A 25263-nucleotide genomic window follows, 5' to 3' on the forward strand; every position below is an offset into this window, starting at 1 on the left:
CTTATCGGAGAAGAATATTATTATATTGTAAATAAAAATAGGGGGACGGAGTGGCTGAGCGGACTAAGGCGTCGGTTGCGACGCGCACCGTCAACGGTTCGAACTCGGCCACGGGTGGAATTTTTTTCCGGTCAGTCATGGTGTCTGGAGAGAGAGGTCGCCATCTCCTACCCAGGCATGGGAGATGCCTACGGGTGCCCATTTAAAAATTCTGCTAAAACAAACACACACGTGTTCAAAACCTACAGTACCACAGGCTAATGACCTAAGTTGTCAAAGCCTCAACCCCCCCAAAAAATAAAAATAAAAATAAAATATCTATCCTACCTACTCAAAAAATTATATAGTAATTAATTTATTCAACAATATAATATAATTATATAAATATTAACAATCCATTAAAACATTATAAATATTCAAATGTATTTGTAATGTTTTAATTTTGAATAAATATAATTCTAATTTAAACCATTAGGTAAAAAAAAGTCTATCATACGAGATTTTTATTTTTATTCTGATTATAATCATATTATAATTATATTACTAATATAAAATTGCCTTATTCTTTCAGATTTTAAAATAAGTACAATTTGTTTGTTGTCTATATATTAGAATTAAAAAAAAGTCCGTGAATATAATATAATATAATACACATAGCTCATCTGTCTATACTACTTGGTTAATAGTTATAAACGCTAAAAAAAATATCAAAAAATATATCGTTTAGGTATAAAATATTTGAAAATACAAAAAGTATCTAGGCGTTACACTTATACTTAAAATGATTGCACTCCATATTCCTAAAAAAAAGATAACAATAGCCAGGACAACTAAACCTTACTTAGGCCCACTAACCCTTCATTGTAATTCAGGTATCCTCTAAGTTAAGTCCTATTACTATTTACAAACAATAATATAAAAACCTTGTTTGAAGTTCCTGTACAAATAATTACTTTAGAACTAATATGATGATGAATTAATAATATTATTAATTATTATGATAGTATATTTTAGTTTTATAACGTGTAAATAGGTATGAAAAATTGAAATTTAATCAGAATACTTTAAATTAGCTTGAAATACTATTTTACAAACCCATTTCTGATGACAACTTACTGGCAATTTAAAATATTTTTTTCTAATAAATATTTGAATACGTAATAGTCACTCAATCCCCTCCAACCCAACATATAATATAGTCTGGAGCTTATCCATTTCAATTCAATTAGTCAGAAGTGAAAGAAACTTTTTTTAATACGAGACCCTTTTGTCATCACGTAACATAACATTGGTATAGCTATATGGAATACAAATAGACCTAATGGCTATTAACCGGGGTTAATCACTGGAAGCCTTGGAAGTTATACATCAATAAAATACAAAAAAAAAAAAAACATTACGATACATAAGTTGGTAAAAATTAAGTGGGTCATAGTATATCATTAACTTGTATAAACTGTAATTAGATATATTCCCATAAAAAAAATGTGTATACCTGCACATTTAATATTGATATACATTATACATATATTAACGAATTCATATAATGTTAAATTCTTACAAACCCACGTAATAAAAATATTTAAAATATGATATTATGGACTGTTGTAATAATAGTACCTTTACAGATGCATAGCCATATAATTTGGTTTTCTCATTTATGATGCGAAGAGGTCATGAATGATACATTTTGTACTTTTTGAGGTATATAGAAAACATTTGGATGATCTTGTAAAATATATATTTGATAGCATTATAGACTGAAAATAATACAAATATAATATTTTCTTGTTATAATTATTTTTAAAGATACCTATTGTAGAAATTGAGGGATATTTGGATAATTTTCGATGGTCATCCAAGAAAAAAAAATTCAGCTCATTTATAGCTTATTTTTGCAATCCCTATAGGAGGGATGGAAAATCCGTAGCCTTCGAGCCCAAAATGGCTTGCGGAAAAATTTTGAGAGCAATTGAAAAATTAAAATATTTACTATTTATATTTTATTTTTAATAATAAATAATAAGACCACCATTTTTCTTATCCTTATTTATTTATATAATATTTTTCATAATTTAATGGAAAAATCTGAAATAATCCGGTTATTTTTAGCACGTGCCGTTGAAAAATTAGCCACCCTCGTCCTATAGATTGCTAGAGGATGGATCTCACATGAATTTAGTTTTGGGCTCATGAAAATTGAATATTATTTTGTTTATTAAAACGGTTGCAGATATTATAATTAGCAGATAATGTATGACATGATATAAAAATGTTTGTTCCTTTTCATATATTTTAAAATAAAATACTTATGGGAGGACGGAGTGGCCGAACGGTCTAAGGCGTCGGTTGCAACGCAGCCGGCGCTGGTTCGATTCCTTGGTCACGGGCGGCATTTTTCTTCGGGCAAGTCACGGTGTCCGGAAAACGAGTACCACCATCCCCCACCCGGGCATGGCAGATACCTACGGGTACCCAATCAAAAATTCTGCCAAACACAAACACTCACGTGTAAAAACTCACCACTTCGAAACCCTACCACCACCACAATACAACCCTACTAATAGCTAATGGTTATTGATGCCGGGCTTAAGGATCAATAAAAAAAAAATACTTATGAACACAATATTTTTTTTAATTATTACTTTTATGATATTTTGCTTTCTTAATTCAAGACATATTTTTTTATGTAAACACATAAAGACAAATACCAATCTTAACTTTATTGGATTTACGTCGGCTTTTAAGCATTTCTTAAATCTATCTTCAGTCTTTTTCCTTGCATAAAAAATACGGACAGAATAATTACGAATTGGAATATCATAGAATTAATCATTGTAATATTGTTATTGTATATTTATACAGTTTCAATTGAAGTAAAACGGTAAACGATAGAATGATTGATTAATTTTATCCAGGACGAAGTCGTATAATGCAGTTAGTAAATTATAAAAGATACTATTAGTTCTTTACTTTTTAATTGTATAGAATTTTTACTCCTATATTGATTATTATTTTAATATAATACACAATAGGTACTGTCTAATAGAACAAGCTACACAGCCACTGGGTAGCTCAAATCGTTGGTTGATCACTCTTCTGAGAACAAGAAACTAGAGGTCCAGCTAAAACATGCTATTGATCTAACATGTTTATAATAATATTTTACTATGGCTTGTTACACAAAATAGACAGTGATTTTTTTTTATCTTGTATACTATGTATAACAGTAAATATAATATCAAAACACAAAATTACCAGTGTAGTTTACTAGTTCAACAACTTTTATTATAATAACTTATCCAATTCGTCCACGTCACTTAGTCACTGTGAAAATTACTTATTATTATATATAGATAATAATATTATAATACTAGCTGAAATGGGAATCATACATTTTTAAAAAATATTGAGTTAGATAAAAACATATTTTTTTATCACAGAAATATTATTAATATATTATACAAATAAATTTCATTAAAAAAATTTATAAACAATTTGGAATGTGATATATTATGACTACAATGTATATATAGCACAAACATTGTTTCTATAACCTATCATAATGTTCTTTATGCATTCCTAAACCGTTCATTCGAAAGCGATGAAATTTGATACAGAGATAGATTAGACCCTGGGGAAGAAGACAGGCTATATTTCGTCGCGAAAGAAGGTAAATAAGAGGTCAAATCCGGGAGGTTCTCAAACAGGGATTTTTAGACTTACGATAGAAATTGTTGTGTATAAATGGTTGCTATTGGTTTTAATAAAAATAATAGTTATTATTAATGAGAGAAGACTGTGTATTTTAGTATAGAATGTATCGAGTTCGAACCATGGTTTCGGTGGACCAATTTTTTGTATTATTTTGATAGTTTAAAGTTAAATTATGCATTTACATACGCACCACGCGGGATTCGCGATCTACCACAGATAGTTTGCCTACCTGATAATATTATACTGCTTGCATAATCACAAACGTATCTCACGGACAACACCTGTCGGGATGGCTATAAATTAAAACATAATATCATTTACACTTAAAAATACATTGCTTCCACAACGTGTTATACCCAAAAGGATGAGTTGAACAATCACAAAAAACTAGCAATAATAAAGCATTTTCGTGTCAGCTAGTTATCTATTATAACAATGCGAACTTCATGTTTAATTTCTAGATACATTTTAAAATGATTTATTTTAATAATTTATCTTTAATATTTATATAAAATATAACAAAACCGTTATCGATGAAATATCGAATACAAATGTTTGCAAAAATGCATGTCCGATTGTCCCTATATAATAATACGTGCTTTAATATAATTGAACACTGTTCGTAGACTAAAATTTGGTAACTATAAAATAATAAAAAAAATTTAAAGTAGATTGTGTATGACTTTTCATTGGCTTATTCATCATAATTATTTACATAATAAATTATTTAATTTATGGCTCACCGTTAGTGACCGTGACATAGTGGGTTACATAACGAGGAGAGAAGATAAGAGCGATACAGCTCAAATTAGTTTCTATAATATGGCACAACTCGAGTAAGTAGTTGAAATGGAGGAGGCACAACTCAAATATGTGGCCGGAATGGACAAGAGGTTCACTGGCTGGTTAACGGCGACTGGCACTAAATGGCGGATGTCAAGAGTTGATTTACCAAATATTTTATAAATTAGAGAGCTTTTAAAAATCAATCTTCTAATTATTTAGTGTAGTTTTTATACTGAAGAAGAGTAAAAAAACGTGAATGGCGGTCCTCAGTCATTTACTTATATATGTACATCTCCGTCTCCCTGTTCCAATGCGTTGTAATTGTATAGATATTTACAAGATTACAATTTAAATTACGTAAAAAAAACGTATCATTTCAGTTCGATAAAATGGTATAATTTTAATTTATGTTTGGTCTTCTTCAGTGTAAAATTTACTACGAAGAATATTAGAAGAATAACTATTTTAAATAGTTATTTTTATAAGAGCACTAATGAGCTAACTCCAGACACTCGCCGTCCATCAACCACTCATGATTACCTGTCACCATCCATCATTCACTAGACACGAGCAAGGAAATGGCATGACTATTTAGTATGGAAAAGACACCAAGTTGAAATTCGATGGGAAAGATTTAATAAAAATGATGAGAATGGCCAACACGCCAACTAAAATCAGAAACTCTAATGTAAAAAAATGGTATTGTTTAGGGCGTAGATTCTTGCATATTCTTTGAACTTTAAAAAATATGGTATGCAGCAATGATGACACATTATACATGAGATGTTAGCAACTTTGCATGGTGGCTAATATTTAGTCGATGACTTGTTTAGACCACTTCAGTGAGGTCTAGCGTCAATTTCATTAGATTGATTTTCAGATTTTATAGAAACAGATAATAACAATTTTATATTAAAAATATTTTTTATTTTTATTTGTCTTAATCATAATTTTTTAATCAAATATTTGTTTGACAATAATTAATTGTACAACAAAGTGTTTTTGTTTGTTGTATGTAATATAAAAATAAATTAAATCATTTCATTTTATTGGATATACAAAGGAAGCTTAAGAAAATTGTGAAACTGTTATTATTTTATACAATTTTTTGAAATATCTCCAAGGACTATCTTTATTTTATTATAATTTTAAATGTTTATTTTACCTATAGTTAATCAGGCAAGAGAATTATTACTCATTCTTGAATAATACTCTGTTTTATAATATTTGTGTAGGTACCTCTACCGATGTTATTTATTTCGATATTGGACCCTTAACATAACATTCAGATAGGTTAAAATAATAGTATCTAGCTATAAATATATTGAATACCTACCTTTTGTCTGTATATTTCACTTTTGATAATGTTATACCTATACTATTTAATTGAAGTGCTGTATCATTTAATTTACTATATACATTTTTCTTTTTTTAAAAACTAAATCCTTTTTTGTTTCTTTGAAACCACTATCATTAAATAATACTGTCAAAAATAATCTATGGTGATGTACAGTTTTTAATACGTGGTTATATAATTATACTTTTGTTAATATGTTATTTTAGGTTGTTTATATCAATTATTAAGACCAGTGTTTTGATAACATGCTTCAATAATAACTTTCAGATCTTATAACATCAAGTACTGTGACTAAAAATGTCAGTCAAATAATTAACCATTTAGAAAGCCTTATATTAGAACAAGTTACAGAAAGTTATTTCCCAGTATAGGGGTCTTTGTTTTAGAAATAATTCAATTTTCAAAATGCTGTGAAATTGTTTATAATGTCTTCTTTTGAATAAATAATATCCACGTTAAGTTATTTTATTTTTTTTTGTAAGTAACTACCTATCAAGCGTAGATAACTTAAATAAATGGCGAAGTATAGATTCTATAACGTCAACTGTTCATGAACTTTTAAAAAATGTTTATTCATTAATAATTATTTAACATGACCCGGATTCAATTAAGATGGAATATGTTTATTCAAAACTTATTTTACCATTATAGTTAGATACAATTATTAATTATGAAACATTTATTTTTACAACTATTGTAAACTACTCGATTTTTAATAAACTATACATAATATAGATGCATAACATAAAATTAGACAAGTAAATATATTCAAGTTGTATTCAGTGTATACATTTTTAACCTTTTATTAATAACTAAATACCTATCATCAGCGTTATTATAAAACGATATCTGTAAAAAAAAACAATTGATCTGTTATAATATAATACATGTATTGATATTAAAGTATGTTTTGGGTAATATTAAAGATTAAATACAATTTTTTATGTATAAAATTGTTTTTTTTAATTTAAAATTTAAAGACCCATTCTATTTTATATTATATTTAGGTAATTTAATTTACATGACGAAGAATACTGGACAAGTTGCAACGAGATATCTCGACCACCAGATAGCGGGACATTATGTAAATTATGTACATTACAAAAATAAATAATAATTAATGTCTTTGTCAAACCACGTATATTAAACATTACAAACAATATCTTAATAACACACTTACTGAAGTCATAAACATGGATAATAACACAATAGTAGGTTATTTAAGAACATTTCAAATTATAATCTATAAATTAAAAATCATTACAAGAAAATAATAAAAAAAAACTTTTGAACGCAAAATAATACTACATACTGTAATATAACAATAATTGGTAAGTAAATGCCTCCGAAAACATCTCCTTAAACGTCTAAGTCTTACACACTTATAGCACTAGAGTAAAATATAAAGAAAACCATCCATCTATATAATCCACCACTTGATAATTGTACTAATAACGTGGGACGAGCCATCAATTCAAGAAAGATCATCAAGAAGAGAGGGGAAAAGGAGTGATCAGATGGACAAGGTATTAAAACCTAAACGTAAAAAAACATAGCATATAACAAAACCTCGTAGAAAAGCGGATGAATCATATTATATGGAAACTGTTTATTATGTATATATAATAATATATTCTCTTATTTTGTTTCTATAGGTAATATTATAGGTAGTAGGTACCTACATCAAAACGCTGTAAAAAGCAGATATATGAACTCTTTACATTTTATATATTATTTTACCTTTTATTTGTTTAATATATACTTTAAGTATATCATATGGCTTACTAAGCACATAATATACGAAAACTTTTTTCTAATGTACAACGCGAATTGTATTAAACGTAATATTTCTAAACCATATTATACAGAGTGATTTACCAAGCAAGCTCACGCTACTTTTTTTTTCAATAATGTAGTAGGTACATTAGTAAAAATCTGGTTTTTGGAATTCTTAAATACATACTATTATAGATAGACCATATTTTCAAATATTTCAAATATTTTACTACTTAAGCCTTAAAGAGTACCTACGAAGATATTTATTTTTGATTTTTTCAAAGAAGAACCAACTTTTTCAACCGTAAATTATTAAGCGGATATTTTTACGTATGAGAACCTAAATCCGAAGGAATAGTTTTTGAGTTATTTAAATTTGTTCGTTATAATGGATTTGGAAGATATTATAGAGGCTATATAGTAGTATAGTTTTAACATTATAGTGATTAATATTAATTTATTAACATTAATTATTTTTAAAAATAGTCCAGATATAAAAACAACTATACGTTTCAAATATTTTATTAGCTATTTTATATTTTAGTAAAAACATTTTTAATAGGACTATACTTATCTATAGCATAAATATTTTTACTGTGAAAATTTTCCGTAAAACTCCGTTCAAATTAAGAATAAGCAACATCAACATTTTCAAAAAAAATATCCACTTAATAATTTACAGTAAAAAAGAGATCTTATTTAAAAAAACATAAGTTTGTATCACCTTAAGTAGTACATACAAATTCAGGAATTTTAAAAATTGGCCTTTGAGAATATAAAAATTTAAAAATCAGAATTTAAGTAATTTAATTATTAAAGGATAACATGGGAGTGAGTATTCTTGGGGAATCATCCAGTCATCCAGTATATTATCAACTGTAATATCATCTATGAATATTTTATTAATTATATAATCATATTGTATTGTATTATATATTTCCATTGAAAGATTTTAAATACTTTGTTCATATTTATATTATGCTTTTATATTTTATGTAAATGTTATATTTTATTATCATTATTTTTTAATGAATTCTTTATTTTTTATATAATTATTAACTACATTTTGTTTCACATAAGAATAATATATTATTTTATCTTAATTAGCGATATGAAACCTAGATTTTGTATTATAACACTAAATAAAAACGTATTGTTATAATCGGTCATTTTTAAATTCTTGTTGTACTTTAACTAAGCGTATGGAAGACGTACACATAAGATAGAGGAATATTTAATCGCAGTGTCAATAGTATATAATATGTACCTATATAAATTTAAATAGGTACCAAGTTTTTACCTTAATACACATATATAAAATAGCAAATACTACTTACTAAATATCAAGTAAGTATTTAGTATTTATTAAAAAACAGAGTACTTTGGAACATTATAGAAGTTAAGATTTTTCATAACCTATACTTCCCACTCTTATATACCAATTACTATACTACGTATACCTATAATATTATTGATAACTGGTACAATATTTTACTAAACAATTTTACATAAAATTATGTTTTTTGCAAGCTTACATAGTATAGGCTATAACGCTAGTAAGAATTTATAGTTTTAGAATTTTAGTTGTTAATTCTCTAAGTATATATTATTCATGTGTATCATGGTGATTAACCATGTTAAAGTGGTGGTCGCATGAGAATTCATTACCTCTTTAAATTAGTTACTCCTCGCGAGACATCGTATGTACCCGTATAATATTATTTGCATTTAATTAAACTACTAAAGTATACAATGGTTCAATTGAATTATTTTTTTTTTTATAAGAATACATTGTTGACTGCCGTGATTTAAACATTTCACAAATATTTCAATATTTTAATTAAAAAAAAGATTAATAAAGTAGTTCATGAACATTTGTCATTGCGCATGATTGTTGTCTCTAATATTATTGATTTTTAAAATGTTTTATATTGCTAGCACTCAGCAAATATAATATAAACATGTTTAAATTTATAATACAATACAATATAACTATAATACTATAATACATAATACTGATATCACCTACATATAAAACATATCTAGTGAGCAATGGCTAGTTTATATTGTAAGAGAAATGTATGAATATAGGAGTATAGTTTACTTTTACATGACTACCCCAAAGGCTCAAAGGAATTAATATAATATATGGTTATACTGTGTTATATATGGTATTAATTATTTTTATCGTGGTAACATTTGATGACGTTTTTGCGTGGGCAAATTGTAATCAAAAATTTCTGGTTATAGGTTGTTCAATATGTATCCTAAGTTCAAGCACGTGATAACTTTATTACTACCGCAAACGTCAAATTTAGACAAAACAGAAAAACGCAAAAGCTGAGGTCCTTATTTATTTTTATTTAAATTTATATTGATTTCTGTTTACAGTATCATAATAATATAATATAACACTGACATTTTTCATCTCACGGGATGAGTTCCCACAACATATTGTGTTGTCCTTATTATTTTTAATATAATATAGAATATTGTATAGGTTCACCCATAAACAGGTTCAACACACTCGAGTATAGACATACAATTCAAATACATTTTTTCTTGTTGTATTTCGATATGACATAAACATAAACAAGGATTCCATTGAAAACTTAAAAGTAATTTTTTTAACACGTTATAGAAAAGGCAAAACATAAAATTATACATACTTATTAGATTATATTATTATAATATTATATACTATTATTTTTTAATTATGCTACACTTATTTTCATGTTGGTGCATACAGTACTAAAGTAGGTTCCTACTCAATAATATTACAAATATGGGAAGGTCATAAGTACATAATATACCAAAACTCGGATTTACACCATTCATAAGTTATTGATTTTTATTGTATAAGCAATATTTTCTATGAATAATTATACGATTCATAACATTCTAAATATCATTATTTTTATTAAAAGTGAATATACTTGGGTACCTATAACAATTTTATCGATTAAAATTGGTTTTTTATTTATTTCATTTAATTTCTAACTATATATGTTATGCCAAGTTGTATAATACTTAGTATTAATATAATAACTATAAACTAATATGAAAGTCAAGTGTACAATTTTCATATCGATAGAATTTTTCCAGTTGGTTTCTTAAAGAATTATAAAATACATATAATATATCAGCTGAAAATTGAAACCACCTGTCAACTGTCTGTCAGTCTTAAAAATTCATTAAGTACCTACCGTATTTCTTTTTTTTTATGTAGGTAGATTGGATACTTATGTTTTTATTATTCGATGATAGTCGTTAGATACTGTATTATTAGACACGATTATGTCGTATTTTGATCTCATTAATATTTTTGTATAATAGATAGATAGATTATAGGATAGATTGTACGATAATATTGTACGTATTGTACGGTACCTACCTGAAAATATACTGTTCAACAAGCAAAAGCTTGTCTCACAGGAAACGCCGGGTTGGATGGTCATAATAATATAATATAATCGAACGTACCTGACTGACTGACTCTTCGACGTCGAGCCTATACAACCCACACAGCATTTGGGAAATTATGATATTTTGTGAATATTTTAAAGTGCTTGAATAATGAATGTTAGACTAATAATATTGTATAAATATTTTCTTCTCATAATAACGATACATTGTACTATAATATAGTATGATTATTATCATATTATGATTGCATAAGAATGTTGACTTATTATTTTTATAGTTTCCGTAAAAATGTTTTTTGGAAATATATGATTAAAATGTTATGTAAATGTTTTTTATAATATGAACTTTTCTGCTAAAGAATATAGCTAAAATATTTTGACAACCATATTATTTTCCTGAAAATATTTATACCATAGTAAGGAAATATTTTTATACTGTGTGGGAACGAGAGCATAAGTCTTAAAATGTTCACGGTTTCTTTCGTACAACTATGAAAGTGTGCACTAAGAAATAATTTTCCAAAATTCACATTTTAAAGTTGTGCTTGCACAACTACCTATTTCTTGAATCAAGATGATCGATGAACATTTATAAGTTTTGAACACCATATTGCATTACACTAAATATTAAGTAAGGAATTGAACAAAGTTTGAATCATATAAAGTTGGCATTCATAAGTGCACGGGGTTGGTAAGCAAGAAATAAATTAATAAAAACAATCTATGCTTTCAAAAATCTAACTAACATCTTAGATATATTAAAGAAAATTAGAGTAGTGTATCAAGCATTAATATAATCTATAATTAAATATGGTATTTGTATATAGAAAGGCACATATTATGAAACAACTACAGACCCATTCAAATAATTAAAAAATTAAATATTAAAAACTAGTTTAAAAATAGTCACACCAGCAGTATAACGAAATTAATGTTCTATAAAAGTAAACTAAATATTCTACAAAGTTTCTGTCATTTTCATTTATCAATCAACATGTTTATTTATCAAACATGTAGTCTCACTTTTATAATCGAACATTGGTATAATATTAGGCAACTATCTATTACTAATGTACCAACCTTGAATATAACACACGATATGCATACTTTTATTGTTATTCAATGATATAAAAGTCTATAGTTATTCACATTAGCTCGATGTAGAACAAGTTCAGTAATATTTTATTTTTTTAGGCGCAAAACAATTTCGACAATAGTATTAACAGATTTATGCTTGTAAAAAAATGTTGTGTTGCTCTATTAGTAAACAAGTAATCAGCATAACCATAAACGAGATTAAGGGGAAAACGGTTCACGCGCAGAATTAAGTATTTAATTCCAGGGCTCATAGTATAGTATATTGTATATATATTAGGTTTTTGATTACAACATTGTTATCTTAAACATTATACTAAAGCTCTTTTAGAACAATACAATGTAATTGGCTATCCAGAGCCACTCAATTATAAAGGGGGTTAAATAGTATAGATACTTGCCCCCTAAAGGTTTTTTTCCCATTTATAAATGACATAAGCCTGAATATAATATGTACCTAGTTGGTATATAAGTACTGAGTTTATACTCATCAGTAATTTATATTATATTATATAGGTATTTAATAACTTTTTAAATCACAAAAATTATAATATTTTTGAAGGGCATAATCTACGGTATTTATAATAATATTATGCACAGACTCCAATATTTAGTTTGAACATTGTATTACTAATAACGATAAACTTGACTAGATTTGATCCATTACAATAACAAATCACAACATAAAACTACTTAAGAAAAACATGAAAAATAATTAATAACCTACTGATATATCACTTTGTTATTTTACATAATAATATTATGTAATCTCTATAGGTATTACAAACGTAGAGTATAGACAATTTAAAGCCATATAAGAATTAATTTTGTGTAAATAGGTTTAATAGAATAATTATTAATTTAATTATGCATTTTACTAGTCTATTATCAAAATTAAAGGTTTAAACTAAAAAACATATTCTGTGTTTTTCATAATATGTAAATTTTATAATTTTAAAATAATTTAAAAAAATAATATATAATAGTTCATAATAGAAATTATACTGTAAAAAAATTGACGTAAAAACACAAATAATAAACAAATATGTACCAGCAAAAACATATTGTTTTTAAATATTGTGAGTGGTTTCCTGATGACAACTGTAATTTAAATTATGCCTTTGAGGTGCAAACGCTGCATTGATGTCGCTAAACCTTTGAAACTAAAGCTAATTTCCAGTATTTTACAAAAAATCAGGAAATATAAAAAAAAATATTACGGAAAACCGGTACATATTATTTTATCTATATGTATTTTACAACATTGGTTTTGTTTATTTTTTGTAATTCAAAAATTGAGAACTTGGACGTTTGACTAAATAATATGTATATTGTATAATGTACGACATAATATAATTTTCAAAATATAGAATATATAAGTATATTGGCTGGTTTTGAGCTATTTTAATTTTCTATCTATTATACCTGCTTTAGAATCTATTACAAGATTTTTAAATGTAGTTTTTACATACATTTTAAAATATTAAAATTACATTTGTAATGAATTTGCACAGTTTTTTAAATAGACATTTGAAGTAACATATTTTAGTTATTATTCAAAAAATATTAATTGTAGGGACACACCACTTGTTTCAATAATTACTCGTATATTATCATTTTCTATATACAATGGCATTTACAAAATATTCAGATTAATTTTAAGCTATTATTACATACTTACCATGATCCTATTCACAACGTAGATAAGTTTTGTAACAGGAAACTACCACAACACACTTAAAGGCCCTTTTCAGGGCCATAAACAATAGACATGACAGTTTCAAACACAGTAAAACCATTGAATGTAATAATCAAAATTCAAAGTATTAAGTAAACAAAAGAGTCACAACATCGTGAATTCGCAATACGACTACACACGTAGGTGATGTAGTTTTCATACATCAGACTGTGGTGTAGTGAACCAGAGCACGTGTACAATACGTTCCATTAAGCATATATACCATGCTCGGACACTTCAAAAAGATCACCATGGTTAGAAGAATATTATACCCACTGGATAATGAACAAGACAAATCTAATCCATCTTGAAACCAAAATCCATCTTTTAAAAATATATACATATAACGTTATACCAGTCATGCCGTAGTCAACAGCAAATTATCATAATGCACTATAAAATAAATTAATCTCAAACACTAAATAGCCATGACCCAACCCTCGCTTCCTCGCATATACAAAAACATCTCTCGCTCCTCGAAAAATGGTACAAAGAGTGGATCAAAATGGATCAAACTCTGACAACCGTGCAGAGCACTCGCTACCTAGGTATTATCATTGATCAACACCTTACAGGGTCTCCTCATCTTCGAAACAAACTTCTATCCTTAAACGACCGATTTTGTCTTCTCCGTTCTCTCCTAACTTCCAGCCACATACAGTTACCAACCAAGCTACTAATATACAAACTGTATCTCAAACCAATGTGGACGTATGGAATCTAAGTATGGGGTTCTGCAAAAATCTCAAACATAAACCGTATTCAGCGCTTTCAATCCAAAACCTTCCTTGCTATAACTTAAGCGCCCTTATATGTATCCAACCAGACCTTACATAGCGATATTGCCATCTCGCCCGTCCACGATATAGCTAAAACATTTTACAGGCGATTCAACTTAAATTTCCAAAACCACACCAATCCCCTAATCAAAGGACTTGCGTCAAAAAGTATACCAGGTAACCCCCAAAAAATATTAAAATGGCGATGGTGTCGGGACCTACTAATCTAGTTAAAATTTAAAATTGTATAATACTATTGTAAACGCATATACCTATATGTATACAAAGTGCCTTTATTTTGGTGGATAAATTCATCTACCAAATTTACTTATTGTTCTAGCTAGTAACGGAGTGTAAAATGTATTGTACAAATAAAAAAAAAAAATCTCAAACACTGGAAAAGACCTAAGCCTGGTGCAGTAATACAGTATATTATGTGCATTGTGCCCCCCAGAACATTCATACAAAGCAAAGTGGATACCTATTTCACTAGAGTCAAACTCTTCAACTGATGACAACATCAAGACGAACAAACCAAATACACAGAAACAATACGACGAATGCAACTATGACAAATATCAAAGTTATCAAACCGTAGCACCGCCGAGCCGAGGTACTCATCCACTGAGTTTACCAAAACGATACGATACTGGCTACCCGATCCAGATCCCAGCGACCAAGTCAGTGTGCTGACATAATGGCTGTCTATCCAGGAATCCCACTTGCATCAAACCTCGCAACCAGCAGGAGCCAGCAGCCAGCATTTGGACCTGTGTGCATCCAGAAACGCCGTGTCGCTTTACGGTTTTCTACCCTGAAATCATATACTGGAATAAGACGCGTTACCAGTGGCCGACGTGATACGCCGGAACGAGTCTTTATCGTAGCGGTATCCTATACGGTGTTATAATCATACTAAGGTATACTGACGACTGTTCGACCAGTGAGCGCGCTGTGACCGAACCATGGTACACTCCAATTATTATTCATTACCGATATGTGGCAAATTAAGGCTGCTAAAGGCCAATCGTCAGATACATGTAATATCAATTCACATCTGAACTATGAACAATAAGTAACAACAAATCGACCACAAAAACGCTCTATTCGAAGCTACCTACCATGTTATTGTGACCCACCCGACAATACTGATCAGACAATCGATCCCTAACTTACGTTTTTCATTGCTGCCACTTATTTCAGAAGGCACTGAAAAGACAACAGTACAATCCTTACATTGTAAACTAAAACACTAAATTCCCGTAACTGTATAGTATGATTAGGCTCTCGGGACCATTATCCATGTTTATAACATCTGATCAGATACCATTAAGGCGTTAACCGGAGTCGACCCCTTTGTCCTCCATATGCATACATTTATAAAATATGTATCTTATATATATAAATATAAATATATATATTATTACTTTATACGGACATAAAACCAAAGCTATTACTGAAAACTTAAAGTTCAAAATCATTTCTCGAGACGGCACCACGTGGAATAGTCCACCATTTCAGTTTTGACTTTTAAGAATAACAATAATATTATATGAGACTCTTTTATTAAAAATAACGGTCTTGATAAGATTCTAAGAGTAACACATAAATACATAATAAAATACCATTAGAAACATAGACTTATTATTACACACAGTCTCCACTCTGAAACGTTTAGTGTGTGTTATGAATTATGATCAACCATTATTGAAATAACATGTATCACTTCCATCACAGTGACTAACTCAACGGCGTTTCCACGATATACATTCAACACCTTATAAGCAGCAAAACAACTTCTCCAATTTGTATTTTGGGATCTCATTTCCAATCAACAAACTTAAAAACAATGTCATTCATTGTGCAAATAATCATAAAGAAAATTACGGTATATTAATCATACAAATAACTCTGAACTCCTATTAAATAATATTATGATATTTAAACATTGTTTCATTACGGTTTCATTTTATGTATATTGTAAGATTGGAAACACAATAGTGGTCTTAATTTTGAATAATATAATAGATTTATTAATGAAACATCATTGTTTCTGATGATTGGTTAGTTAATATTTAATAAACACGAACATGCGCTTATTATTCATGTAGGCATTAAATGTTTATAATACCTAAATCTTAGTATACAATTCTGTTTAAACATTTTTTTATGTATCTATTAAAATTATTATTTATTAATATTATGCTACAGTATTTTTTTTGTCACGTCTGCACCGAAAATTTGGTTTTTGATAGCGGCTGATGCGTTGGAAAGCGTCTTTTTTCGATAGTGCAAATATTGAAAATCAAACTTTCGGAATTTTTACATATACTTTAAGACCTTATTTTCAAATTTTTGAAATCTTTTTTACTACTCAAGGAGAGTTCTGTGGATGTACAAAACTTCTTAATTTGAAATAATCCTCCTTCTGTAAATTATTTAGTGACTATTTTTTGCTGAAAATATTGACGTGTCAAAATCAAAATTTAAACCTGGAGGTTTTGAATTATACGAGTTTGTATGCTTGTACTTAGAATAATACATTTGGAAAATTGGGGTATAATAATTTGATTTTTTTAGTAATTTATATCAATCTATTAACATTTATAATTTGCAAAAATGGTCTAAATATAATAAACACTATAGGTATATCAAAATACATCTATTTTATATTTTTTGTAAAAATGATTTTAAGGAGTATTACACATAGTTTAATCATTTCAATAACTAAGAAACTGTTTGTTCGAATATTGAATTAAAAAGTTACATCAACAAGGTACATCAACATTTAAAAAAGATTACCCACTATATAATTTCCAGTAAAAAAGAGAAGTTCTCATTAGAAAAACAAAAAATTGTACCTATCTATAAGAAAAACATTACAAAACCTCAAGAATATATATAAAAAAAAATAAAATGTGAGTTAGCATGTTTAGTAAACACCCTGTATCTAGTAGTGGTGCAATATACACATACTCTATATTATTATGTAGTGGTGCGATAAGAAAGGATGTTCCAAAATTCGTATTTTAAAGAGGTGCTTACACAGTCACACAAGCATTTTGAGTTTCACGATGGAACAGGAATTTTTATTTTGTTCATAAAATATGGCTGCTATTGATTTTAGATTAAAATGGTAATAATGAAATTCGTTTTTTTATATTATATATAAATGGTTGTCACTATTTACCTAAAGTAAAATTATTGGTTTAATTTTATGATTGGATATAATTTTAACCTGTATTTAATATTTAGTCAATTTATTTTTTATTCACGCGGATTAATTTTATTTATAACCGTTTATTTCTAATAAAGATTGTTTACTCATACAAAAAAAAGTTACTTTTTATACTATCCGCCAATTTCAAATTAAAATTTTCTATTTTTTTTTTTTTTCATTACTAAATATTGAATATTAAAATATAACGAATTAAACAAAGTTTGAATGATATTAGAAAATTCGGTATTTTTTAAGGGGAAAAAGTCCACGTGGTCAGCTAGTATTATATATAGGTATATATTGAAAATAAACTAACCTTATGGAATGTATTGGTATTTTCGATTTTCATATTAACTCATTATACATAATAAAAAATAAAGTTCTAACTAATTTTAAAGTTACAGTTCTGCTAGTTAAGTCAGATGGAAAGTGTGTTAAAATTCTTTAAGAAGAAAAAAACTTAAAGTATTTTGTAATTACTAAAAATAGTGTATTAGATACAAATACACCACCATAGTAAAAGTTTAATTTTAGGTATTGTATTTACCGGCAAAATGAAAGTCCTTATTCATTGGGCAACAAAAAAATGCCACTAGAGAGAATGTGAAATTAATATTTCATGCTAGCTGTGTATTCCATTTTCGTGGTGAAAATAATTGTTAGAAATAAAAAAACAGACATAGACAGGTCCCAGATGACCATTGGATATATAGAGGTGAAAGTCAACATTTATATTGGTTTGCTAAGGGGTGGTTATTTCAGAGAAGCTAAAATAACTTAAGTTAAGGTGTCACACACTCATACTATTTTAGATCAAGAGTGCTGAGTGAATGTATTGGTTCTGTGTGCGTGTGTTGTTTTTTGTGTTTGATATCTTCATTAGGATCAATGGAAATGGTTCAATCTTCAATTTATAGAGGATGGTATTTGGTTGAAAATCTGATTTGTTTGGGACTTTGAAAGGGTTAAATTAAAACATCCTCAGTTATTTTTTTCAAATCAATTTCAAAAACTAAAATAATTGCGGAAAACAGGAATACTTACGCTGCACTCAGTTCGCGATAAAATCGATTTTGTTGTCATTAAAAATAAAACAATTTTCGAGATTTGACATTTTTTTTACTTGTGTTTTTCATCGTTTGAGAATCAAGTAATTTAGTAAGTTTATGACGTAAAAGAAAGATGATTATATCGTTTTCTTTTATATACTATCAGTATAATATTGTCATAGTTTAATAAATCAGAACAAACCGTTTTAAAATACTCAATATAATATATTATAAAATATTATATTAATTGTTTTTTTTTTAATTGTAGCATTCAACTCTTATACTTGGAATGATACAGCTCACACAGATTGGATACCTGATGACGTGTTAACAGTGACGTACGAAGATGGTAAATGGAGTAAACCCTACTACGATTGTGGTGGTGGAAATATTTGGATGCTCACGTACACTGTGCCATTTTTTGGTTACAAAGAAGGGAAATACTTTTTCAAGTAAGTTAAAAAAAAAAAAAAAATTTAAATTCTGATTAGCAAAATAAATAGTTTTGTATAATTTTAAATAGGTTATAAAAATAGGTTGTAGTAACTTTTTTAGAATGGTAAAAATAAAATAATAGATTCATTAATTATTATTTTTTTTCATTTTCAAATTGAGAAAAATTAATGTTTATAGGTTTTTTCTGGACTTATCTGATTTTGAGACGTGAAAACAGATAATATGTTTACTTGCACATAGGTTTTAGTAAGTAAATAACTAATTACAAAAATACATTTATTCGTGCTTTACGTCTGTATTTATATTATAAAGAACTGTATATTATATCGAGTATCGACGGTATTTTGTTAAAAGGGCATATACCAAATTTCAGGAAACAAATAAAACTGATTAGATAAATACTCAATTTTTCTATGATAGAACATTCATTTATACATTATATTAAAAATGAGACTCCGTGAAACTAAAATTGATTGTTAAATAATTGCTTAAACTAAATTTATATTTAATGTCGTATTAATTTTAAAAAAATGTATGTGGTGTAGGCTCTTTTAACAATTTGAATTTTACTTAACTTTATACAGTATGTGTATACATATATATTATTGTATCTATTAACTTGTCGGTTTACTGTTAACTAATAATATGAAATTGGAGGGAAATTTGTAATCAAGTGTTACACACACAAATGATGTTCAGGGTGTAACCTAGTAAAACCACTTTGTAAAATCTAGTGATTTATAAACAGCAATAATCATTATTATTGTTATAAACTGTGTAGGTTGTATTAGCATGCATTTGATGTGGTATAAGGCCTTTCAGCAGATCTGTGTAGATTATTTAAATTTTTAAAAGGGCATCTGGATATCTTGTATTCGGTATTGTTATCTTATTTTTCCGTAGATGTATACGCAGTTTTAGCAGAATATTTTTGTAATTTTTCTGAAAATTTTTATATCGATTTCTAAGTTGATCCCCCTAGTTAGAATAGTTGATTATTGTCGTACATTTGTCATATTTTAGTTGACATAGTTATTAAATAAATATTTCGGATTAACCTGTTAGTGTGAAATGGCATTTTCTCACGTGTAAGTTATAAAAGCTAAATAGGTACCGAGATATACTTTCCGATGATCATTTAGAGCAGCGTCTTCGTTTAGCAGTTAGCGACTATTACCGAGATTAAAGTTAACTGGCCACGATACACTTCTACATCTACAGTTTAATGTTAATTCATTTTAAAATTATTTAAAAAATTAATGTGAAACACTCATAACTTTATACTTTTATTTTATTATTTATATATGTATGTTTATTATTTATATAAAATAAATTATTCACAGCATTCGATCCTAAGAGAAAAAATATGCCCTTAGTAGATCCGAATCAAAAAAAGTTTGTCCATCCCTGCTATACTGTGTATTATATTATACTCTATAAAGCATATACGTCACTTACACGAAAATTAAGGTTTATAAAATCATATTTGTAATCCTGACATCCTGTATTTTTCTTATAAGATATCGATCTGATGCAATGTTGTCTGGTAAGCTCAAAATATCAAATTGGTTTTATAAGTTATCAACATAATAATTATAATAATATGTTATGTAAGAATCTTAATTTAAATTAAATTGTGATAAGTGATAATCTTACTGAAGTATAATAATAACCGTTTCTTTAAAAAAAAAAATAGTATTACAAGTTACAGCTTTTGCCATAACATACCTATAAGTAAAAATATTTTTGTAGGTACGTTTATGTATCACAAAATATTATACTCTACCTACTAAGAACTTTTTATGCAATATAAATAATAAAATAATGATGCAAAATTTAAATTTTAAATAATTTTGTAACTTATTTAATTTGTTTTTGTACTTAGTAAAAATATCATTAAGATTTTGGATCTAAAAGGTTTTTTTAGCGAGGGTATTTAATGAAGTTATTATAATTTGTTAATCGAATAATTATTATGTGATATATCAACCTAACTTAAATTTTACAATAAAGTTGACTTCACAACACACCATGTCGTGTGATTTCGTATTTTTATGTTTATACCAAAATGCAATACCAATGATATGAATATTGTACCACATGATAACATTATATTATTTTATTTTAGTTATCACTTTTCCGCACGTAAATATAACTACACGGTCAAAACTCAAAAGTTGAATATATTTAACAACCTATGCGGTATTGTTAGGTAACCGTGGTTATTTTACACGTCACAGTGTAGTGTGAACCAGGCTTAAGATTGTATTTTAAGTAATAAAATAAAATACTAAACCGTTATCATATAAGTTTTACTGATCATCTAAATTAATAAAATTAATTATCTTCATTTTTTATTACATTAATTTTTACTGTAATATTGTACGTATTATTTATGTGGGATGGCACAGCAAATTTGTAATTCTATAATCTATAGTCTATAGAGTCAAGACAATTGAGTTATAAAGTCTAAGTACCTATATACTATTACATTTTGATACCTAATATATATCATATTTGTTTATTCGGTTTAAACATTGCTATTTTTCTAAATGTATCATAATTAATATTTTTGTTAACAAATAGGCACTTTTTTAAAAATAAGTAAAAATACGAAGAGTATTAATTATTCAGAGATTATTACGATTTTAACGTAGCAGGTGATCTTAAGATTTAAAACATAATTAAAATTTGAATTTGATTGAGCATAAGTAATATTTAACCGAAAAGAAATATTTAGGTAACAGTACCGAGATTTAAGTAATTAAACAATAAATATAATTTTGGAAATTTGTGTGCACCATTATTATTGGTCATTATTATTATGACATAACATTACGTCTTATATGTCAGATAATAATATATGAAAGAACAAGAAAATTGTATTTAATGATCACAAATGTTTTCTTAGCATTATTTGTAAACCATCATAAAGCTCTATAGAACTGTTTCGATGGTAGTATGTGGCTGGTAATGGTAGGCATAATAGATAATACGTTATCATCGATTGCAAATATCAGTAGAAAAAAGCGATAAAAAAAATATAATTGACTCATTAAAGTTATTTCATTTTATTCGCTTTTATTTCAGTTTTTATGGTTTAGAAACTCTAGTATTTTTGCTGTTTAAATCAAGAGCATTCACACAAATAATTAGTTATTTTTTATGTAACTTCAATAACATTATCATTACCATTTAAATGTGTAAAGTAATGATTCCCAAATTATATGACGTGCTATTTTAAAGGTGTGCCTTGATATCTGCTTATTAATGCATGTATTTATTTTTGAAAATAGACAATATTCTAAAGTGTGTCGTGATCTATAATAACTAATAATAAAAATATTGTGCCACGATAGAATAAAAAGTTTGGGAACCTCTACTGTCAAGCAATATAAAAAATAAAATTCTAAATTTAAAAAAATAGGTTTGTCAAGTGTGACAATAATAATATAAGAACTAAAAAGCCGTACCTTCGGTACAGTTCCAAGAATTCATATTTCCAAAGCAATTCTATTCCAAACAACTTTTTAAATTATTAACATAATCGTAACTATGATCAATTATATTTTGCAATAAAATGCTATTGTATTTTTAACAATAACTCAGAGCTTCCAGTGATTTAAATTGGTATACTTTCTTGGAATTCAAAACCCGTAACAGTACATAAAAAAGTTAGTCTTTATATTTTAAATCCAAGACTTATGATTAGTTTTAACGTGATTTTAATTTAACTTTTTTAAATTAATGAAATTATTACAAGACAATAAAAACTGCCAGCACCTATTGTGAGATACAAAATATAATATTGAGTAGTTGTACAAATGTATAATGATTTAGCTTAGGACGTCATTGTTAACTTGTCGAAACTCAAAGTATCTTTAATATTAAGACAATTAAATATAGTACATAAGTTTAAAGAATATTTAAATTTATAGATTAATTTGATATCCATAACATAATATGTATGTGTGTAATTTGCTACCAAGGACATTGCATTTTTTAAAAGTATCCATTTATCACAACTACTATTTCAGTTAAGATAAAAAATAATGTAACAGATCTTATAGAATTTATACCGTTACAGTTTAATATTTTGCAAGGAATTTAAAAAAAAATTATAATAATCTTTACTTATTTTTTTTTTAAATTAAAGGGAAAATACATTTTTAAAAGATACTTTGAAATTTCAGTATTATAGAGGGGAATGATAAATATTCTGAATATTTGAATCATTGTTTAATTTCTATAAAGATGGTTTCTAGAACATTTTCTCTTGCTATAATAAAATTACATAATGATTTTATCATAATAGAAATTATATTCATTTCTTAAGTACATTTTCATACGATGCTTATATTTTTAGAGATAACTGATCCTCACTGAGACAACTCATGTAGAGACCCAGCGTTATAACTACATCTCAAACAAATTAATGATATTAGATTAAATGTTCACAATTAAAATAAAGAAGAAATAATATCATATAACTTAGTTAGAAACAAAAATATGATAATAATAATAAGATATTATACGTTAATCAAGTATAATGTTGATCACGTATTAGCGGCGTCACATCCACACATTAGCCAGCATGAGATTTGCTTTTTAAAAAACGGAAATTGCGTGTTAGCTAAAATAAATAACAAATTGGGTATTGAATTGTAAATCTGAGACCCAACAAAATCGTAAATCTTTTTACGATCAGTTTTTTTTTTTTGGCTATATTTGGGAATATTTACTTACTGCATACCTAGTATTACACCATGGTCCAAAAGAGACAAACAATTGTTTTTTTTATGCATATCATAATATTTGCTTAAAAATATAAATATTTGATAATCAACAAATTAATCTCTCAAAACAGTATTTTGGTTAAGTATCAAAGGTATTTTTTTAATTGCGACCCTGATAAGTATGTTTTGACAGGTTTGTTGTTTAAAAAGATCATTATCATAGGCCCTACGCCCCTACCCCAACCTGTTATACCGTATGTAATTTGAGATTAAACAAGTGCCAAGAAAAGTATTATAATAGCTTTATAATACAGGATGTCATGTAATCGTTTTATTACATAAATTATTTTTATCAGCTTACTGCAGACAGATATAATTTCATTTTCCATTTCATATGTCATAACACATTTGTATAAGTATCATTCGTAGGTATAAATATTAAAGTGTGTCGTTTTTTTTGGTTATAAAATATTATGTAGGTATCACTTTTACTTCCATAATTCCGTATTTAGTTTTTAATTGAATATCTGTTATATTGATATACGTATTTCATGGTATATACAAAACTAATATTTTATCATTGTCGGGTTTTTGAAGAAATTTTAAAATATAAGAACTTAAGACAATGATTATTTTATTTATTTATTTAAGGTTTAAAATACAAGGTTTCTTAGCCTACAATTGTTTACATAATTTGGTTACTTTCAATTTTGAACATTTTTTTTTTAATGATTTACTTAATTTTTATAATAGTGAGGTGTCGTTTATCCATTGTTCTAGATGTTCGCTGTGAGCTCGGCTATTTTGATGAAGTTTGTTAATCTTTTTTCTTTTCCGGAGAAAAATGCTTCTTTGGGTGAAATAGTGTTTATGTTTGATTTTGTTCGGGCGTTCAGATAATTGGGGCGATAAGTCATGTAAGCTTGAATAGAGGGTCTAGCCATTTTTAAGTTGAACGTTTCATTTGTTTTATCTTCCACAGATAATGATATTTAATTTTAGTTTTTAAGGGCATGGATTACATCTTCATATGTTACATGCGGATATATTTTGGTGTCCAGAGATCTTGCCACTTTCATTTCCAATTCGTCAGAGAGTTTGATGCCAGGAATGCCGATGTGTGATAGAA

General features: G+C 27.2%; 1 protein-coding gene across 1 annotated transcript in view; it reads left to right on the forward strand.

Annotated features, from left to right (window-relative positions):
* The window catches only part of LOC132949404 (probable G-protein coupled receptor CG31760), a 116235-nt gene that overhangs the window by 36798 nt on the left and 54174 nt on the right, over positions 1-25263 (forward strand). The window contains exon 3 of the mRNA XM_061020278.1: positions 19211-19394. Coding sequence (XP_060876261.1) covers positions 19211-19394 — 184 coding nt within the window. The remainder of the gene's footprint in view (positions 1-19210; positions 19395-25263) is intronic.

The sequence above is a fragment of the Metopolophium dirhodum genome, chromosome 7 (assembly GCF_019925205.1).
Source record: "Metopolophium dirhodum isolate CAU chromosome 7, ASM1992520v1, whole genome shotgun sequence".
In the NCBI taxonomy this organism is placed as follows: domain Eukaryota; kingdom Metazoa; phylum Arthropoda; class Insecta; order Hemiptera; family Aphididae; genus Metopolophium; species Metopolophium dirhodum.